At 43.7% G+C, this 12,670-nt stretch overlaps 1 protein-coding gene across 1 annotated transcript; it reads right to left on the reverse strand.

Moving 5' to 3' along the window:
• Positions 1-1,644: 1,644 nt before the first annotated feature.
• On the reverse strand, positions 1,645-11,256 carry LOC138958588 (uncharacterized). Its single transcript, XM_070329787.1, has one exon. It carries the CDS (start codon positions 5,879-5,881, stop codon positions 4,547-4,549), a length of 1,335 nt encoding a protein of 444 aa, XP_070185888.1. The 5' UTR covers positions 5,882-11,256; the 3' UTR covers positions 1,645-4,546.
• Between the last annotated feature and the right edge of the window lie 1,414 nt (positions 11,257-12,670).

Raw genomic sequence — 12,670 nt, forward strand, 5'->3', positions numbered from 1 at the left:
CAAACATATGCATAAGCAACAACAAAAACATAACCAAAAAAAACCCCAATTACAACACTGCAACATATCAAGCGACCACATGGACAGACAGATCGACACACAGAGAAACACAGGTAACTGTAATAGCCAATTCAGAAATATCTTAAAAAAATGCACACAAACACACACACGTTACACACACAAAAATAACCCAGTTACTCTAATGCCCTCCTTGCCTAGCCCACCGCACACACACACACACACACATACACACACACACACACACAGACACATATTCAGCCGTTTAAATGCTCCAGGCTTGGACTCTCTCGATAACTTCATCCATCATCCCTACCTCCCCCTTTCCGTAACACAAGACCAGCAGCAAAATATTCACAGACCTCACTCACACACAAAACGTCGCCACCGGCACCGTCATCGACTCGAGCGTAATCTGATCCCACCAAAACCCGCCCCATCCAAAAGCAGCACAACCACAATAGCAGTAGAAAAAGACAGTGACGTAACGAAAGGGGAAAGCTGACCACACAAAAGGCACAAACCGGAGAACATGCGTTGGCGCTCTTCCATCATCAACACTATCTACCGCTGATGGAAAGACTCTGGTCACAGGGTCACTCACCCCGAGAGGCAATCCTCATACATACTTTTCATGCACATCAGTCTAAGAGGCTGCCAGACTCTTTCACAAACATTTCCCCCGAACCCAAAAGTGAAAGGATGAGAGAGCGGAGAGGAAAAAGCTATTTACGGTGACTGGTTTTATTCCCGAGTTTCCGCCGTCTCTTGTGATAACATCGACGGAAAACTTGTCTGAGTATCTTCGTTTATTGTGCTGGTTCTTCTTCTTATGAGTTTTTTTTTAATTTGTTTTGTCGTATCCTTTTCCAACCGGAGACGAGAGGGGCGCTTTTTCTAAAACGAACGAAAGTAACACTGTGATGGGAAACGAAGTTATTCTTGTAGAACCCTCGCCACTGACTAATACTGATAAATGTTAACACGTTCGAAACCTAAACCGAATCACAAGCTCGTGCCAGATGTATTTCACGCACAGATGAAGAAACTAGAAGAGAAGAGAACCCAGTTGCTGAAACCTATTCGATAATTGTATGAAAAAACAAATGTATCTACCTATAGACGTAAGAGAGTAAACTGCCATTATCCAACGCCTCACCCCCCCCCCCCCCACCCACCGCCCCAAACAATAAAAATCACAATAATCCGCAAGCGATTCATACATACATCATCTGTTTATGAGTCACATAACGACATCTGACACTCAACGTTTTGGCAAATGTGCATGCGTCACATTTTCACTTGCAGTAATACTGTCCAAACGTCAATGCATAGTTCAAAACAATCATATCAACAAGAAATGCATGAACAACCGACTCAATAATCAGCACACAAAACGATGACGTTAACCGCAAGAGGCTGAGGGTAGTGGAAAAGGCACTAGCAGTCTGTGAAATGTTTTTAACAGGTATACGTTGGTCAGTTATTCACGTATTGACGTCACATGCCTGGAATAATGACCGTATCCAAGAAAATCACCTCTTAAATATACACACATTGAAATAACGAAGGCATGAAGTCAAGAAGGTGAATATGATATTTGCATTTCACGAATTTTAAAATAGGCTAATGCGTACGACAATTAGTTGACATTTTAATTTAATCTCCCAAATTTACAATTACAATCCACACGTGTGCTTAGAAGAAAGAAACTAAAGTGAAAATGTATAACTAAATACAAACCTATAATAAACTGCACGCACTTACACCATGGAAATAAACCAAACAAACTTACTTTTCTTCGCCAAATGTTTAAGCACAAAAACGAAATCACATTCCAAGTTATACCATCACATGATGTAAAGGTGTTGTTTCAAAATTTACACTCAGGCAAGGAAATGTGTGACAGAGTACTGTACATCAAGAACATTAACATTGGGTCGAACTCTACTTCTAGCATCACCGTCCAAGGCAGATGCATTCCTCACAGTAGGACTCACACACATACATGAATAGACACAGGCAGACAGACGGACAGACAGACAGACAGACAGACAGACAGACAGACAGGCAGAGACAAACACACACACACACACACACACACACACACACACACACACATACACACACACACACACACACACACACACACACACACTCACACACACGTATCTCAACGGCGGTCCGAGTAAAAGAATTTTCACTGGCCAAATTAAAACTTGCACACATTGATATATATCATGCTGATAAATTAAGATATAACCTATGCATGCAGGTAACATAAGGGATTCCATTCACACTGTGTGCCTTTCGTCTACAGGCTCATGCCTTTCTTGATGTGCGTTTGGACGCATTGAACAGTGTTTCCGTTGATGACGGCCACATGACTGTCTTGCCTACGCACAGTTCTCTTGACAGAGCCATAAGGCCAAAAAAAAAAAAATTGTCTGTTTCTGGTAACATGGCTAAAAAAAATAGGGTCGGTAGGTCGGGATTTTTTTTTTTTTTTTTTATTTTTTTTTTTTTACCCCCCAAATGTAGACCAATAAAACTAACTTTAAAAATCGCGCAAAGAGACTGGATTCACTATACATAGAGACAAGACACTCAACACATTTACAAATCGTCAGCGGACTTTCGTTTTCACACGTTTTTGTTGTTCATTTTCTCACCCTGTCCTTTACCACCACCAAAAAAAACAAAATTTTGGAGTTTGGAAAAAAAAAGTTTAGGGTCGGCGCCGAAATTTAGGGTCGGTCGGGTGACCAGAAACAAACAATTTTTTTTTTTTGGCCTAAACACAGTGCACACACACAGAGAGTTACCTTGTGCATTAACGAAAGACCTGCACTTCAAACGTTTAGTTATTGACACAACAACACATCACAATAACTTAACGGTGTTCCAATAACTTAACCTTTCTCGATTTTAGGTTATTGATTTTTTGAACGTTATTAGTAACCGTCAAACGCTGAAGAAGTAGAAGAACGTTATCAGTCCACATGTTTCGTGTGTTGTTTCATACACAGAATGGGTAGAACATCTCTGTAAGGAGTTGTCCAGATGATTAGGCCAAAAAAAAAAATTGTCTGTTTCTGGTAACATGGCTAAAAAAAATAGGGTAGGTAGGTAGGGATTTTTTTTTTTTTCCCCAAATATAGACCAATAAAACTAACTTTAAAAATCGCGCAAAGAGACTGGATTCACTATACATAGAGACAAGACACTCAACACATTTACAAATCTGTGACAAAGACTGAAAGAGTATGACATGTTTTTCTTTGTTTACCTGGTCTGATATTTCCATGATGAAACAGAAAAGAAGACTTGAGACATCTTACATCTTGAGCTTGGACAAATGGGAACATTTTTTGAGTTCGGAAAAAAAAAGTTTAGGGTCGGCGCCGAAATTTAGGGTCGGTCGGGTGACCAGAAACAGACACTTTTTTTGTTTGTTGGCCTTATGAATGCATTTTCATTTCATTTCATTTCATTTCATTTTCATTACTTTATTGTCCCATCGCTGGGAAATTCGGGTCGCTTCCTCCCAGTGGAAAGCTAGCAGCAACGGAGTCGCGCTACCCAGGTGTCTGCGTGTTTAGGTGTATTCAGCCACCTGCACCTATGGCAGAATGACCAAGGTCTTTTACGTGCCATTGTGATGACACGGGGGTGGGACATGGCTTCCGTCTCTGGGTCTGCACATAAAGTTGACCCGTGTCCGTCCCGGCCCGAATTCGAACCTGCGACCTTTCGATCACAAGTCCAGTGCTCTACCAACTGAGCTACCGGGCCCCGGTATATGGTACTCTGCAGCACACAGTTTTTCCAATCAAGAAAGTCTCTTTTGTGCGTCAACTAACATTAAAACATACTTAACCTGACCTTGCATGGCAACATAAACTACACTTTTCAGATGATACTGAATTCAAACACAAATCTTTAGGCTCAAATTACACACGACTTGCACACAAAGAAACTGTCCATCGACGTTAACTAAAATCGGACAACACTCAGTAGGTATCATCAGTAAGGTGGTAGCACACTCTTGGTTCCGACTTTATCCTGCTAGTTGATTTATTTCTGGCCTAACATAGCAATGCAGTCAACTAAAGTGGAGATGATGGCGAATTGCACACATATTTTGGAGGCACAACAAAACATGGGTTCCACGCTAATTCCAAGAAGACTACGTCGCGGCCTATGTCGCTAGTTGACTCAACAATCCAAGTCGAGCGATGTAGCCCTGGGAAATTGCACACTTGCCTCTGCTCACAATCAAACTAAAAACTCCGTTCCGAAACGTCCTTCTTGGTACAATAAATCAGAGTCAAGCAGAATCAGACGATAACCGAGAACCTAGCCTCACAATTGAATGTCACCTTTTGTCCGGTAACAGTTTTTCCGGCTGATGTGTTTCATTCCTTGCATAAAGAAGAACTGAACGTATCTACGACATCTTTTCTTTTTTTTTTAGTACACATACAGCTATACAACTTGCAGCCTCAAATGCATTAGAAGAACTCCATCAAAGATTGAGACCGCTCTTTGTCCCAAAAGATTTCTGCCGGCTGATGCGCTTCTGGCCTTGCATGGCAATATACAGAACCACACTCGAGATGATGACGGTTGTGATGGTGATACCCAGAAGACTCATCACGATGGACCAGCGAGACCTCTTCTCTCCTAACTTCACCTTTCCGTCTTGGTAAGCCTTAACAGCTCTCAGCGAGAAGTACATGGCAATCAGACCTAAGGGTAAATTGAAGCAGAGAGCCACCATGCAAGCTATGGGGAAATTCGTGTTGGGCACTTCGGTAATCTCCGGAATCTTGTCTTTCTTGGACTTCTTGGCTTGGCTTTCGTCTTGGGCGTTGTTCAGCGAGTTCATGTCGCTCTGGAGCTCTATGATGTCGTCGGAGTTGTCTGTTGCGGGATACGCCCCGTTGGTAGATTGCTGGATGAAACGGCGGGCTTCTGGCCTGCTGTGGTCTGAGGGATCTTTGGACGTAGAGGAATCGTATAACGGAGAGGTTGCTCCTTGAGTCGAGGCAGGAGGTGGGGGAGGACTGTGCGTTTCTGGGTGGACAGGACGAGCAGAGGAGTTGGTGCTGATCGGGCGGTACAGGTGCTGAGAGTGGGGTCGCCGCTTGTCTAGACTTTCATAGTCGTTGCCGCCCGTTTCCTTTCCGAATAAACCGTCCGTTTCGTGTTCGTCTGCATCGCCGCTACCTCGGCTACGGGCAGAACGAGGCCGGTCACTTTTTGGTTTGGCTATCACAGAGTCGCCTGGATTTCGTTGTGTGCTAGAGTCATCACAGTCCGCTTTGGGCATGTTTGTGTTCACAGCAGTTTGTTCGCTGCTAGGCATATTATTTTGTTCAGTATTTTTCCCATCCCCAGTTGCACCCTCAGCAAAGCCACTGCTAACACCCGGCACACAATCTCTGTAACTCGGTAGCATAGCGCTTCCGTTGACTTTGCGACCAGACGTATTATCACCTATATCCGTACTGCGGCGAAGGGGAGACGCGACCCCATAGTTCTCGGTCGGTGAACTGGTCATGAACCTAGCTTGACGATCCGGGGAAAAAGACGAAGTAGGGACTGGCGGTCGACTCTGAAAGGCAGACGGTCTGGGTGGAAAATTCGCAGAACCCGTGGAGTAACGGTTCGGTTCTTGTGAGGCAGAGGACGGTTGCGGATGCTGCCTCAGAGAAACGTCTGAGTCCCTGCCATCTTGCAGTAACTCGAAGCCAGTAGAATGACGACTCTGCGGAGGAGGGGGAGGCGGAGGAGAAGGTGGAGGGTTTTGCGACTCCGTGTTGATGTGTGAAACTAACCCAGCGTTCTGGGGTTCCATGTCGATTCTGGCACTGTCTGTGTTTTCTGGGGAGGCTGACTAATCCGTTTCTGATTGAAGCTGAGACACGCTTGACAGGGTGCCAGCTCAGTGACGCCAGAACACGAGGCAGTCTTTTTACTTTTCCTACCTTCTGTTGTTCTGTGGCTCTGTACTGTACATTGTTATGTCACTGTTAGTTATAGCATTCCGGAACGTTGCATATGTGTGCTGTTGGAGCAAATCTATCTAGCTGTTTTCTGTTCTTTCTGTGTTTTTGCTGTGTGTGTGTATTTTTGTGTGTGGAGGGGGGGGGGGTGCTTATCACTTAACACTTATGACGCCACAGCCCTGTTCAGGCGTGTTTCACTCATCACAGCGTTTGCGCATTCTTTATTGATAATCCAAACTGTAATTCGTGTCCTTGTTCAGCATAATTTCAAAGATTCTGCAACAAAGTCAATTTACGCTTTTTTAACCGTTTGTCAAACAATTCGTTGTCAACAGGTATCACAGATTGGTTTCAGAACACAAGGCGCGTCATAACTTGTGTTGGCCAACGGCTCGTCAGTGTGTGACAGATCAGTCCTAAGCGTGAACCGTTTATCTGTCTTCAGTCAAAACACAACAGTAGTGCTTAGAAAGACGTATGTCCTTCAAGTGAAATAGTTCAAATTGTGTTGCATACCACCTTTTCTTTTAATAATGTAATGCTGCTCCGTACACATGCTAGATTTTCACAGATTGAGAAACAGACTCGTCGTATTGAAGCGCGCTCTAGTTCACCCACTTGCTTGCATTGCCACAACTCTGTCACGCCACTTTTCTAACAACTCAAGCATTTCGGCACGGCTTGTTTCGCCTCACAGAGAACAGATGCTTCTGTTGGGAGCCACAGGAAACAAACACATGCACTCCAGTCGTGCCTTTTGCTCTCAGAAACTGAACTCGGCTACGCTGAGTTTGCACAGAGAGGTAAGTTTTTGCAGACTTTTAGTTCTAGGGCATTAGCGTGCTTTGGCGATATCACCGACAGAGCTATCTTATTATGCACTTTGTATTCACTTTTAATGCACATGCTCCCATACACACCCACAGACCTCTTCACGAAAAACGCAGCTGAACGTGGTAAAAAGTTGCTCAGACTTCAAATACATTTTTTCAGGATGTGTAGCACGCCCAAATCGGCTTCTCTTAGGGTATCATAAAACCCACTCTATAAATCAATTCGGTTTGATCACACAACGCAGTTCAAAGTGGTGAGGAGATGCTCAGGGTTAAGTATACATGGTTTCAATTTGTAGCAGGTCCAACTCGGCGCCCTTCTGCGTATCACAGAACTATCACGATACCGTTGAATGCTCGCATGCAATTTCAGTTCGTCTCTTTACACAAGCAACTTGAGTGGTGATCATATTCTTAGAGCTGTGATCATATTCTTAGAGCTCAGGTGGCACGATTTAGAACTTGTAGGACACCAAAATGTCAGTGTTTAGTTCGGACACAGTTTATTATTTGCAACACTGTTGAATGCTCGAATGAAATTTCAACTTGATAACGTCTGCATTGCACTGAACACACACATGTGCGCAGAATCAGTCACAGAAAACAAACGGCTAAAAGTTTCTGAAACAGTTTAGACTGACACGCAGGACACCCACACCATTCGTAGCTTAAAGTTTGAACACAGTAAAAAACGTGCAATACTGTTGAATGCTCACGTATGGCATCTTCTAGTTCTGAACCACGTCTTTACATACAACTCGAAACTCTGCACAGACTTAACAAAACAAAAATCGGCTCAGAGTTCCAGACACAACTTAGACCGAACTTGCAGCGCACCCTAATCGGAGTCCCTTGCCGTGACGTGAACGTGAACAGAGCAGACTGCGACACAATCCATGTTACAAAAAGATGAACAGCTCAGAGGTTCAGGCAGAGCTCAGAAGTTCACCGCAGCACACCCAAATTGGCGTTTTCCTTGCCGACCGAGACTATATACTGCGACACCCAGAGTGTAACAGAGAGCAGAACAGCCGATCAGAGCTTCAGTGCAGCACATCCAATTCGGCGTTTTCCTTGCCGACAGAGCCCAGACTGCGACACTCTTTAGCGTAACGAGTAGCAGAAACGGATTCCACGTGCTGTATGTAAGCGTATAGCACGCTCCTGGGGCACACTCCCACTGCTTTATGGGAATGTGTGGGTACACATATAGTTCCTGGCAACAACAACTGTCTTGGCATGCAATCTCGCGCACGTTTACAGTCCCTTTGCCGGAGAAACGATTAGTTTAGATTTACCCACTGACACAGTGAGTTATTTCTTGTGTTGCCGCGCGGGTGGTTCTGGAGAAAACACGGTACCAGTCAGTGCACTCTTTGTGAGTATCACTGCTATACGTCACTTGAACAACTTGAGCTTGAAAGACTTTCGGCATTCATTGGTGGTTGTCTCGTAATTTCGTATCTTAGTTCAGCGTTTGTGAGTGAAGTTCCGAAGAAAACACCTGTAAAATGAACTCGATGGAACTTTTGTGGTTCGCAAAGTGTATTTAGTATTTGCCACTGTTTGTTAAAGGCGTAAGCCGTCTCGTACTGACAACTTTAGTGTACTTCAGTCGTTCCTAAGACGCCGATGCAATGGTCGCTTGTTCTTTTGGGTTTTTAAAACTGTATTGCTTATTGCTGCTTTTTTCTGAGACGCGCGCTGACGTCACTACTACGATAGTAGGTTCACTTGTGGGTGTGAGTCCAAAGTAAATGGCAATATAATACACACGTTTTTTTTCTTTTTCAGGTTTTCATAGTATATGGTTAGTCTTAGCTCTGTGTAGGCGCAACTAAGCTGATGGCTCTTGTTGTTGCTTTTGTGTGTGTTTTGTTTTGGCTCTGTGACGTAGGAATCGGTGTGTGTTTCAGCCGACTCGCACTAAAAACGTGCGCATAGGAGTGACAGCTTCGCTGAGTAAGACGTTATGCATTCTTCACGCACTTGCGGCAAGTGTGCAAATACCTCCCCCCAAAGCCAAAACATAACACACTCTCGACACACGGTTCCTTAGTTTTGGCCTCAGGCCTCACGGTAATAATGGGCAAATAGACTGACTGAAAACGTTGTTACAGTTATTGCACAACAGCCGAGTTTGTTCTTTCCAGTGAATGTGCTTGCTTTCTTGGTTTTCCTCCCTGTTTTTATTTTATTTTATTTTTTATTGGTTCACATCGATTTCCTTCTTCTTTCGTTTCTTCTACTGTTTCTCTTTTCTTTCACGTTTTTATGTTTGTATTGTGTATTTCTTGCTTCTTTTCCTTCCTCCTATTATTCTTGCTTGTTTCTTTTTTTTCTTCACTGGTACCACTGACCTAAATTGGTGGATTGTATCTTTTGCGGTGAAATTCTTCCAACAGCCTGACGAAACAAATGGGTTTGTTTCGAGTTAGTGAAACAATTTCACAGTTGTACGGGCCGGGTTAACATGAACTGTCTTTAACGGAACTGGAAACTTTCACCTGGAAGCATTTGTTTTAGTTTCTGGGTCGTTCTTTACGTCACAGCTGGCACATAATGATGGTATCTTTCTCGGTGAAATTCCTAAATTGAACAGCGAAGGAAGAAATCGGCTTGTCTCGAGTTACTGAAACAATGTCAGAGTAGTGCAGGTCATGATGAACTTCCTTGGGGGAAAAAACCCGACAACACCAACAACAAAGAACCTGAAGTTAAAGTATATCTGGTGCCGGTGGTAAGTTTCTTATTCGGAGCGTATTTGGATGGTATGTTTGGAAGGTGAAAGACAGTGTTAATATATCGTTTTTTTCTGAAACAGATTCTGGGTCACGATAATCCTTCTTTAAATTAAACAAGAAAAACAATATACATGTGTCTGGGTCATTGGTCCAGTCATTGGAAGGACGCCACGTAAACCACGTTACATCCTTGTTATGGAAAATGGTACACGTGAAGATGCTCTCAATAGTGTTCGTTTCTTGTTTATTCAAAGCAAGAGTACAAAATAACTACTTACTTGTGATTTAACTCTCTAGAAGAATGCTGTCTGAAATAATGTTTGATGAAAATTATTTTCATTCAGCCTTTTGTTTAAACGTGTCAAAATTTTAGTTGGAGCAAGATACAGATTCTCAAAAAAAGAGCTTGTTGTTGTTGTTCTTGGTTGCGGTGGTGGTTGCGGTGGTGGTGGTGGTGTTGTTGTTGCTGATTCTGTTACTGCTGCTGCTGCTGCTGCTGCAGATGATGACGATGATGATAATGATGATGTAGCTATTGATGCTGCTGCTGTCGTATTGTTCTCGCTGCTCACGGTAGTTGTGGTGATGATAAAGACAGTAAAATATTATTTCTATTCGCCGTCCACGGCTCCTGATACCAGTAGCATTGGTGTTAATCAGTATCTTGACAATTCTTGTACTATTGTTTAAACATGTTTTTCTTTTCCAGTCTGTCTAGTGTTCTTCGCACACAGACACAGACAAAGGCAACACTCCGCTGTAACAGTCAATAAACCACGCCGTTCCAGGTGCCTGACACTGACGAACCTTGTGGATACAGCTGTCACTTATCAGTGCAGACAGGTCTCGGTCATCAATCGGAGGATGAGGTGATGTGTGTGTGTGTGTGTGTGTGTGTGTGTGTGTGTGTGTGTGTGTATTGTGTGTGTGTAATGTGTAGTGTGTAGTGTGTGGTGTGTAGTGTGTGTGTGTAGCTGTCTTAGATATCACCTAGCATGCCGATGTGTGTATGTGTATGTGTGTGTGTGTGTGTGTGTGTGTGTGAGTGTGTGGTTGTCTGTCTTTTTTGCCTGTCTTTGATATCACCTAGTATCAGCACGTAGCCTATCGCCGGTACCGTCCTGTTACCGAGTTCACCTCTATGTCAGGTGCCTAAATCTGCACTCTTGCCAGGAGTATTTTCCTGTCGTGATTCAGTATATATCTTCTCGCCTTTGTTCTCCTTTGTGCACTAGACAACACACACTCATTCCTGGTGGCGTTTGTTTCTTCTTGCCAGCGTTCCTTTTTACGCTCACAGACACGGACCAAAAATTCCGCCACAACGCTCGAACAGTCAATAAACGGCGTATTTCACGTGCCGAACTGTATAGCTCCGGTTGTCAGTGCAGACACATCCCAGTCACAATCGGTTGTTGAGCTCGGTGATGAATATGTAGTTCGTGTATGTTGCAGAGGAAGAGGTTTGTCGTTGGGTGGGGGTGGGCCTGGGGGTCACGTGTCAAGGTCGTTCGCCAAGCTTCCCCTTCTGCTTTCTCCTCCTCCTTGTCTTCTTCTTCTCTTCTTCTCCCTCCGTTAGCATACCTGTAAAACAGAAAGTGATGAATGACGAGATGAGTTGTTTCGGGGGAAATAAACAAACGAGTGGTTCTGGGGGAGGTGAGAAAGGTGATGTTGTGTTTCTTGTTTGCTGCTGGCTTTCTCTTTCGTTGACCTAGCTATCAACAGGGTGGTTCATTAGCCGTGGCGTGTGAAGTGGGTGGGAACCTCAGTGTCTGGCTGGTTGAGGTGGGTTGTGTGTGTGTGTGTGTGTGTGTGTGTGTGTGTGTGTATGTGTGTGTGTTTGTGTGTGTGTGTTTGTCTGTATGCGTGTGTGTGTTTGTGTGTGTGTGTGTGGGTGTGTGTGGTATGTGTTACACACAGAGATACAGAGATATAGAGACAACCAGCTATCCCGCAGCAAGCCAGCCATGCAAACACACACACCCCCACTCCACACACACACACACACACACATTCACACTAGTACACCAGCACACCAGCACAGTATCCGTTGAACAGACGTCTAGTGGTGAAGGAACGTTTCGTTTTCACAATAATTGACCTATACTCCTCACATCGTTCCGAAACGGCTCATTTCACATCAGATCCAGTTAAGCCAACGTCAATTAGTAACTATTAATTTTTTGTATTCAAACAAACAAAACAAAACAGACAAATAAACAAACAAGCAAAAAAAGGTGAAGTGCTTTTTTTTTACTATGTGCAGGAAAACGTGTACGTGTACATGAATAAATGACAAAATCAAACGGACAAAACAGTGTGCTAAACAGTAAGCACGCAACACGCTGCAAAAACTGTAGCATCAGCATAACATGACGTGACACTTGTTCTTAGTCACTCACTCGGCTCGCTAAAGCATCCGAACATCTGTCACCTGTCTCTGTTTGCGTTCATTGGCAATTGCATATCTATTGTTTGATTTGTATTCAACACCATCTGTGCCCCCACCCCCTCCCGCTCCCGTTTCCCTGCACACCATTTTTGAAGTGAGTTATTTCCTTGTAATTGTGCTGAAAACAACGAGTTAAAACGAAGTTCAGGGGTGGATGTTGCAGTGAGTGCTGGGACGGGGCGGCGTCAGAGCATACTGGGAGAAGGAACAAGCGTCGGGACAAGCAAGAGAAGAGAGGATGAAAACAATAAAATAAAAAAAAAATAAAAAAAAATGAAAAGAGCTAAAAGTATATCGACCGACAGGAAAATATTGAATGTATTAAGTTGCAGGGGTAGTTCCTCTCTTGTAATTGTGTCTTTGTTTTATAGTCCATGCAAGCTTAGGGTGGGTTCGTCGCAAGGGTGGGTGAGAGGAGGAGGGAGGGGGGGGAGATATTTCCAGAAATTGGTTTCATGTCATGAATACAATACAATCAGAAAAACGCAGATAAATTGGTATATCTTCTGTTTCATGGACTAGCTTCTGTAAATAAACTTTAAAAAACCTCGTCCAATATGTATGGCTTACTGCTTCCATGAAGTGGCTACCGGCATGGTTGGCCTA

The sequence above is a fragment of the Littorina saxatilis genome, linkage group LG2, assembly GCF_037325665.1.
Source record: "Littorina saxatilis isolate snail1 linkage group LG2, US_GU_Lsax_2.0, whole genome shotgun sequence".
NCBI classification, from domain to species: Eukaryota; Metazoa; Mollusca; class Gastropoda; order Littorinimorpha; family Littorinidae; genus Littorina; species Littorina saxatilis.

What these genes read in the sequence shown, in the direction of transcription:
- LOC138958588 (XM_070329787.1), bottom strand. Translation starts at nt 5,881, where the DNA reads ATGGAACCCCAGAACGCTGGGTTAGTTTCACACATCAACACGGAGTCG.